Below are 9,558 nucleotides of genomic sequence, written 5' to 3'. Positions count from 1 at the left end.
GCATCTTCTTTTCTTATTTTGTTGTAATTAGTTGAAACTTTCTTTATACATAAAGAATTTAACTAATATATGATGGTTTATGTAGATCTTGCTCCAATGGCTTGAAGATGGAGCGATATTGAACATGCTCTTTCATGTAAGAATTCAGTAGTCATTTGAAAATTATCCCAAAAAGTCATTAAAAAAAAAAAAAAATCATTTGCTTATTTAAGCAGATATAGGGTAAAGACCTGGAGGAATAAAGCTAAATGTGACTTATGGCAGCATTAGAAGTGCCTTGAAAACAGTTGAGAGGCAGCGGTGAAAAATTTAATAGAAGCAGTGATTAAATCTGGAAAGGAAGTTTTTATTGAAGGAGAATGTTTACAAAAGTACCCTTCTCTTTTAGCAAGCTATGTTGCAAGGGAAAGCAACTGCTGAAAATTGGTGTGAATAAATAGTTGGACTAAATAATGAAGACTAAGAATACAGAGGAAACTAGATGTACCTAAATCCCATGAAAGTGGACTCACTGTACATGTACACTCAATGAGAGAAACATGTACTTCATTTCCATTAAATTAATGATCAGGCTGAAATAACAGGTTGGATTTAGGTAACTTATAGAAGTTCTTTGCCCTTGGAATTTTTAGAGGAAAGGCATAATCAGAGTGCAAATGCTGTGAGAGAATTGGGAAATAGCAACTCTTGTACAAACTCTACACAAATTGTTTTAAAAGAAAATACAGCATCCCTTGTTTCATGTGTATGTTAGAAAATAGTAACGAATAGTCTCTTGGACCGGTGCTTATTTGCTTGAGAGATTGTTTAAGAAAACTTTTTCTTTTAATTATCTCAGAGGGCTGAGTATTGCATCCAATTGGTGCCACCTAAATTGAAACCATTTATATAAATATTTTTCATATTAATGATATTTAAACAGTTTTGATATGAGTCCAAGCAAGAGTATTTTGATATATATTTTATTATTTATTTTGTTCCTACCGTGGAACAAAGTATACTACCTTCCAATCTAATCAAATTAAGTTGGAACGTCACACGCTGATATCTTGATGTTTAGCTTTGGATCCGCTTTCCTCCTTTCCCTCCTTAGGATCTTAGTCAGGGTTGTTGTTTAATATGGTTCTCAATTAAAGTGGGGTTTTTTTTCGATTCTGTAATAGTTTTTATTTTTGCTTACCCAATGGGAGTTGGTCTAAGACCATGACCAGGCAGTCACTTTAATTCAACCCTGCCTTGTTTCTGTGGTGTAACAGGCAAACATATATTGACTTGATTTGTGCACACAAAAGCAAGTGCTAGCACAAGACAGGCAGTGACACTGGGCAACTTTGGCTGTAGGGGTTGGCCCCTTTTCCTTTTGGTCTAGCACAGAAGTCAAGGCACATTAATTAAAGAGGCTCATTAACTATGACCTAAACAAAGCATGAACCAGGCTGTCAACTGTTTCTTTTACATTGATTGTTTGTTTTTCCCCCTTCATAAATTTGTCCCATCTCTGGACGTGTCCATCCACTTCTGCTTTTAGAGAAGGTGTTGGCTCTTTGTACTATGAGTGTTTTGCTTTTTGTAACTATTTTCAAGGCTATCTCCTTCAGGATGTGAAACACTTGCAGGGCTCTATGTGCTTAAGAGTTTCAAGCTCCTTGACGCTGTGCTCTCCATGGATTTTAAAGGCACTAATGTGCTTTTTTTGAGAAGGCAGAACTGTCTGACACCTAAAGGTAGGCATATTACATTGTTTCCGGCTACTATTTAATGACTCCCGGAATATAAAAATAAATCCCCATTCTATACAAACATACCATCTGATGAGTTTAAAGTCTTAAGATGAATGTGCACACAGTATGTGAATTATTTGGGGAAATAAAAAGCTCTCTTTACTTTTGTAAAATAGTTGGTAAAAATGGCAATGTAAAACACAATAGGAATTTAAGCATTGCATAGAGAATTAGAAGGAAAAAATCGTCCCTAGGAGATTTATTGTTACAGATCATTTGGCAGTATCTTTTTGACTCAAATACAGCTGGATAGATGTTACGTTAGTAGAGGAGTTGGGATTCGAGCTGTATTTGGGTATTGCTCGCAGAAGGAAACAAAAGATATATAAGGATATTGTTAAATCTTGTGAGATGTACAATTGCTTCTTTAAACAAGCTGTTAAATTATTCTCCAATTAGCTTTAGATATATCGTGTTATTACCATAGACCAGTCACAGTGGGAAAGCACAAGATGTTGAACAGCAGATCAGGTTTTAATTGGGAAAGCAATGGAATCATTAAATGTGCAAGTATGAAACAGGATTTCCTTCCAGAAGTATTGTTAAAACCTATATAACTCTAGCAGTTCTACTCTGCTAGAGTTCTACAGAAAACAGAGTGGGTCTTTTGGGACTATTTGAAAGTTTTAAACAAAGGATTAATTTTTACTGTAATCAATGCAATGCAAATGCTGAGATACCAGCTTCTACAACTCCCTTTCAAGATGTCTTCAGAAGGGCAGGTCCTTCAAAGTGGCAGTCTGGATCTTATTTCTTGCTTATTCTGTAAATGTGTTTGGAAGACACTTTGGAACACTTACCCATTATATACCATTGTTTGGTATGTCATTTTGCCAGGATATTATCTCTAATCGTTCACCGTTCCTCCAGAATGAACAAGTAGATCTCGCTTTATGATTACATGTTTGGTTCATGAAGCTACTTCAAATGTTCTCTCCTTTTGTAGGATGAATCAAGCCCATTAATCTGATGGGGTCGTCATGAATGGCTTCTGCTGCTGTGTTTTCAGCAGCCAGCTGCTCACTATTCAGGTAAATGCTAACTTTGGAAGCCATCGTGGTGGGGTTAGATGATCTTTCTTCTTCATCCCCCTGTAATGAAGGGTCTGCCTTCCTCCTTGGTTTTCTGCGTTTTCCCTTGACGCTGTGATCAAGTGAGGCATAACACATCTGATTGGCAGGCTCCACCTAGAAGGAATTTCATTGTTTATTTGACATTCAGTAGTTATGCTTGCTTTAAAATTATGTCTAAGACTTTGAGTATGTCTGCACTGTTACCATAATAGTGGCTGAAGTTTACCCAAACTAGCTGGAAATTAACTCATTTAAAGTACAAATGATCAAACTGTGGCCCCACAGAAAACAGACCGACATAACCTAATGGCAAATGACTCATGTCCTTAGGATAATGACAGTAAGGAAAAATTCATCAAGGTATTATTGGAAAGATTCTCTGTGGGAATGAGGGTGGCTTATATAATCAGTCCAAGTTCTTTGGGGTGCAAAACATTACTTGATCTGGTTTTTTTTCCCACTTTTTTTTTTTTTAATTAGAATCCAGTTATTAACAACAACATTTTTCACAGGCTTTGTCTGCAGAAAACCAAAGATGGTGATTCCCGTATGTACATATAGCCTAATTTCCAGTGCAAAATGTATATTTTGTATGTCTTTGCCTGCTCTCTCTGTTTTTCAAGTTGGCAAGCACTTTTGACATTGGAATTTTCATAGATTATTCTGTTTCCATGAAGTTAATGAAAACAAACGTCTTCATAAAAAAGGGATATTTCTACCCCCTGGAAGAATCCTGAGAGAGGCTAGAAATCAGTCCTTATGAAAAACCTGGAAATCAATTCAGAAAATTGATGCTAGGAATACTTCAATTAGAGACAAATTTCAGTTGAAACTTGCATGCTTTTAGGCATCCAAGTATCTCAACAAAATACGTATCAATAGAAAAACAGTTGTCTTTCATTTGTTAAGGCATATAGATTTTGTGCTGGGCAGGAGAGATCCAGTCAAACTCATGATTATCATGTGACACAACTTGTGTTTTCACTTGGTTGAAGTTTAAAATAAATTAAATTAATTCTTTACATAAGCTATGGAGGTAGATGCAGGTTTAATTCAGCCTGATCTGCATGCCTGTGACCTGAGCCTTATCATGCCGTATGAATGGAAATGAGCTGTCTGTAATTCTCCTGCTCCCTCACTAATGACCCAGATTTGAATGAAGGGTCAAGTTTCTGCTTAAATTCCCTGATGAACTGAGACACTAATGCATGGTAATTTTTGTGATGAGCAGTGTGAAGGTTTTTTGTTATATATTGTCATGGGATAAACACAAGAGAAAAATGAGACAGACCACATTACCCTAATTCAGAAATCCAGAATTAAAATTAAATATACCTGTAGTTGGTTAACTGGCCTTTGAGGCTGGGACTTCATCTGCTCATAACAACATTCCTCTGTAATTTATGAAAGTAGAAAAATGTTTTAGTTAAGACACACTACCAAGTCTTAAAAGATCAGATCAACAGATCCTCCCTGTTGTAGAACTAACTCCCTCCAGTTTACTTGGTAGAAGTTTATTTTGTTTTGAAATCACACGCAGATCTCTCCCTCTATTTATAGAGGAGCAAATAGCTAAGAAATTCAGGCACGCGTACTGTGAAAATGAAAATCATTTTCTGCTCATATGGATGGGAAGTTTCTCATTATTGTCTAGTTGGACATGATTTGAGACTGCTAGAAGGACATCTTGCAATTAGAGGGTAACCACATACTGATGTATTTTTCAGCATAGGCAATCTTTTCTCTGGCTGAGAAAGAGGCTGTGAATTGCAGCAGCTGGTGATTAAATTCTATTCTTGACTCTACTTTCAGTTTTCTGTAAATTTCGTGCAAGTTATTTTCTCATGCCATGTCTCATTTTAGCCGCCAGTAAAACAGATTACTTACAGTAAGCTTGCAGTTTTCAGGCTTTTGTAGTGTCAATGTATTTGAGTGTTGGCTTAGTTTAATTTATGCAAACTCTATATGAAAAAGTTGGGGGTCTTTTTTCCCTGCAGTTGAAGTACTTAAGTTCAGTTTTGTTTAACCCCAAATAAGGGTGGCAAAAAACTTGTGTTGGTGCTACTTAAATACTGCTTTAACACCGTAAGGGCTTCAAAAGACATACCCTCAGCGTATCTAGCTCTAGCTGCAGTGATATGATGTTACTGCCTTTAATGTGGTATCCCTCTGCCAAGGATTATTAATTTCAGCCCAGTAAAGCAGAGAAAAGTTATGTCTGCCCATCACTCAGCCACTGGGCTTGTTTCAGCATATTTGTCAACATCGCTGATGATCTGTGGATAGCCACAGCAGTAGGTGTTTCTGCCAGCTTCTGTGGCAGCATTGCCTTTGGGCAGTGAGTGATACGTGACTTAGATCACTTTAACGTGCTTGGATCAAGCTGTTATTTCAGTTGGTGGGGCTGTTGGTTTTGAGATATTTGGCTGAACAGGACCATTTGGACTGTAAACGTCAAATTCGGTATGGGATCTGGTCTTAAGTAGTGCAGTATGATGGTTTGCAGTGCTATCCCAGGTAGGTATTAATACAGCAATTGAGAAGGGGTAAATTCTCAAGTTTGCTTGTTGAGAAACACAGAAACTCTTGCTTTTAACTCTTTGCATTTATTATAGCCTCTGAACAGACACATGATCTTAAAGTGAAGCTTACCTAAAATATTTTGATTGAGATTACCATAAACTGGGTCATCTTCTGTGTAATAGTCATCATAGCTAGAAAGAGAGTGGAAAAATACCTTTAATTCACAGAATATGCTTTATTTAGGATCCTACTATATGCCTGGGGGAGGAAGGGGTAAGTTAGTAGGAGGGGACAGAAATACTAGTTTTGCAGAAAGAGAAGAAATGGCAATGTCCATATTCTGGATAGAGATTTGGTATCTGGCCAAGAATTGAACTCTTTTTTTTTTTTCCATAACTCAATTAATCAAGCTAATCTCAAGACTACTAAGCTACTGTTTGAGGTAGTTCTAGAAATATTAATGATCACTGAAATGAACCCAGCTCATGTCCTCTGAGACCACTTTGCAACACAAACTGAAGCACTAAATGGGTCTTTTGAGGAGGTGTTCTTAAAAAGTCCAGTCTTGATTCGACTAAAATACTTATATCAACACAACTAGAGAAGATCAAAGCAAAGTTCAGCTTTGGATATTTAATGGTATTCTGTGTTTCATTACCTGGTGTTGCTTGAAAATGTTTTTAAGCGTCTTCGTAAAAATGGGAATTGTTAGTGTGAAACACTGTAACCTTGTTCCCATTGCATCCCTATACTGTGCCTTGTCAAGGGAATGAAATAATGCAATCTAACCCCACTTTTAGAGTGGTATTTTTTAGCTGAACAGGCAGCAGTAATAGACAGACTTCCCAGCTTCAAGTAAATTTGTAATAGAGCATTGGTTTGGGGAAACAGGTGAAGGCTTTCATTTTTTTTTTTCAAGGGCTTTTTGTATCTGGGTTGAGATGAGACTCTTTCCATCTCTGTTTTCAAAAGCTTTTTGTGTTTTTTTTAATATGGAATAAGAGAAACAGACTTGTAACAGATCATGAGGTATCCAGCAGCTGTAAAAAGACTCCATTTTATTGCTTTTGAACATTATGTGTTAAAGAAGTTTACGAAACATAAATACGTATAAAATATTGCTCTACAAGTATTAAATATCAGACTATAATTTATCATTGTTTTCTGAGAAAAAAATAATAAATTTCATTATTATAGCTCTATTGAGTTTGATAGTAAATAGTGGTTTAGCTCAATATCTTGCACTTCCTTCAGTATATAAAATTATATAATTTAACATGCAATTATTTCATTGTTCATCAAAGAACTGGAGTATTCCAGACTGGAGTACTGTATTTTTTTTTCCTGTTTTCTTTGGAGAACTTTTTCTCCGCAACCATCCTGCTCTCCAATGTTTCCAGACAGGCTGCATGAGATATTAGATTTTCCTCTATGCCGTCTCTCCAAAGCCATCTGTCATTATTTATACCTTATTTCATCCTTGCCGGAAAGAAACTTTTTTATCCAACTTACCTTGGACTGTTGTCTTCATATTCTTTATATGTTTTAGCTGGAAAATTTGTAAAAAAAAGTTAAGAGAAAATGAAGCGTGCTGTTTTAGAACACTTCAGATAATTGTCTTAACTGACATGCTTTTGATTTCACTGTAGAGAGTAAAATTGAAAGCTTTTGTCTTTCAGGACCTTCAGTTGTCCCCCTGCTTTTCTCAAATACTTTTGACCAATATAAGAAATGTTTGTGTTATAAGTCTGTGCTGTGGCTTCAAAGTCTATGTTAGTTTACAAGACCCCAGAAATATATTGTAACACATGCAATTAATTCCTTGTTTCCTCCTCCTTCTTTATCTACCTCATCTGGGATGCATAAAAAAGAGCACGGCCAGCAAGTCGAGGGAGGTCATCCTCCCTCTCTACTCTGCCCTGGTGAGACCGGATCTGGAGTACTGTGTCTAGTTCAGGGATCCCCACTTGAAGAAGGACAGGGAACTACTGGAGAGAGTCCAGCGAAGGGCTACAAAGATGATCAAGGGACTGGAGCATCTCTCTTATGAGGAGAGATGAGGAAAGACTGAGAGACCTGAATCTGTTTAGCCTGGAGAAGAGAAGACTGAGGGGGGATCTCATCAATGCTTATCAATATCTAAAGGGCAAGTGTCAAGAGGATGGGGTCAGACTCTTCTCAGTGGTGCCCAGTGACAGGACAAGGGGCAACGGGCACAAGCTGGAACATAGGAAGTTCCATCTCAACCTGTGGAAGAACTTCTTTACTTTGAGGGTGACAGAGCACTGGAATGGGTTGCCCAGAGAGGTTGTGGAGTCTCCTTCTCTGGAGACATTCAAAACCCACCTGGATGCAGCCTGCTGTAGGTGAACCTGCTTTGGCAGGGTGGTTGGACTAGATGATCTCCAAAGGTCCCTTCCAACCCCTACAATTCTGTGATTCTGTGAGCTTTTTCTCTGGCTAGAGAGGCGCATCATGTGTTTATATTACAAGGTGAAGGGTTCATTTATTTTACTAGTTCTGTTGGTTTTGTCTCTGAAACACAGGTATCCTGTGATCCACATAGATGAAGAAACTGAAGCAGAGAGGCAGCAGCTACAAAGAGATTTATAGCTAGATGTTGATTATTAACTCAGGAATGCCTGACTTTCTATTCTCTGCTCCAGGACTCCAGAATTTACCACGGTAGACTCTGATTCCATGCGCAATGCAGCATCAGCCAGTCTGACCAAAACCTTGCTCAAGGTTAGTTTTGTAAATGACTGTGATTTTTCATCATAGAAATATCTGCCTAGTAGCACTAAAAGACAAAATAATCCAAAAAGGCACACACACCCCCATCTCACGACACTCCAGCAGTTGTTTTAATATCCTGGCATCATTATACTTGATGAGTTCGGTTTCTAAGGATAGACCTTCTGTTTATGTAGATTGTATATGTGTATTTGTTTTAAAGTGTTTGAATCCACCACCGTTTGCCGGCCTGTCCATACACATACAGCACAGGTGCAGCTTTCCCTGTGAAAAGGCAGTTTTTCCTTAAATGGGAGTGGTGAGGATTGTACAACTTAATAACTGTAGACTTGTATGCATAACAGAGGTTGTGCTGGCATAATCAATTCTTTTTAAAAAGTCATAGTTAATTTTAACTAAAACCAGAGTATGACTGTAGTCGCCTTCTAACATAAATTAAACAAATTAGTTCCTTATTGTGAGTGACACATTGGTTTAAGAGCTACATTAGGATCCCATGATGAAAAGCCATTAGAATTTTTTTTCAGAATAAACTGATTAGGCATAAAATGTGTATGAAATCTGAAATTCACATAAGCATTCAGGAATTTTGGGAGGAGAAAATTTTCTCAAATGTATTTTGTATTAATGCAGCTGCCTAAAAAAAAATTTAAAATTTAATACAAATAATAACCAGTTACATGAAAAATACACTTTAAAAGGGAAATTACAGATGTTAAAATATACTTTAAAAATAAAAATTTAGCCAGAACTAAATTCTTCATCATGTACATGTTCTGTTGGTTTGTCTTCAGAGAATGGATTTGGGTGGCTGTTTTTAGCAGCAGACTGGGCAGCTAGCAGTCATTCTGTAATCATACCTAAAAATTTTCTTAAATTCTAAAAAAAAATCTAAAAACCTAAAAATCTAAAGATTTTCATCTTCTAAAAATTTTTAAAAGTTACATCTTCTCTACTAGAATCATTCTTGCCAAAATTTAACTTTAAGATTCAAAAGAATCAATTTGTTGCCTTGAAATCTCCCGGTAGTGATGGCTTTCTGTACAAACACTTCGAGCACTCAAACTCCATTCCTTACAGAGACAACATTACTTACCTTGCTTCTGTTTCATATAGTGTGAAATGTTCAGTATCAACGAAACAATCAGAGCCAAACTCAGAAAAGCCAAAACTCCCCAGACGGAAAAATGGCAGTTCATTTCTGTAACTGAAAGAAAATAATTTTATCGTTTGTGTTGTCTAACAATTTTGCTGTATTCTTTGCGGTTGGTTGATTTCTGCTTTCTTCAATACAAGTTGCTGTCTTGTTGTTTACTCTCTGACAGCCATTGCTATAAGAGCTAAATAATTAATATCAAAATTAGATGCTAAATAAGAAGACAGCAACATCAATAAACTGTTAGCAGAACTACTGTTTCATAGGAATT

At 36.8% G+C, this 9,558-nt stretch overlaps 1 protein-coding gene across 1 annotated transcript; it reads right to left on the bottom strand.

Moving 5' to 3' along the window:
- Positions 1 to 2,704: 2,704 nt before the first annotated feature.
- On the bottom strand, positions 2,705 to 9,330 carry TRAT1 (T cell receptor associated transmembrane adaptor 1). Its single transcript, XM_074156652.1, has 6 exons — positions 9,228 to 9,330; positions 8,293 to 8,295; positions 6,890 to 6,926; positions 5,507 to 5,568; positions 4,190 to 4,248; positions 2,705 to 2,968 (listed from the first exon to the last, which is right to left on the bottom strand). The coding sequence occupies exons 1-6, from the start codon at positions 9,328 to 9,330 to the stop codon at positions 2,705 to 2,707; spliced, it is 528 nt and encodes a 175-aa protein (XP_074012753.1).
- Between the last annotated feature and the right edge of the window lie 228 nt (positions 9,331 to 9,558).

Source organism: Numenius arquata, chromosome 1 (assembly GCF_964106895.1).
Source record: "Numenius arquata chromosome 1, bNumArq3.hap1.1, whole genome shotgun sequence".
NCBI lineage: Eukaryota > Metazoa > Chordata > Aves > Charadriiformes > Scolopacidae > Numenius > Numenius arquata.
This window is presented reverse-complemented; position numbering and strand designations above follow the sequence as displayed.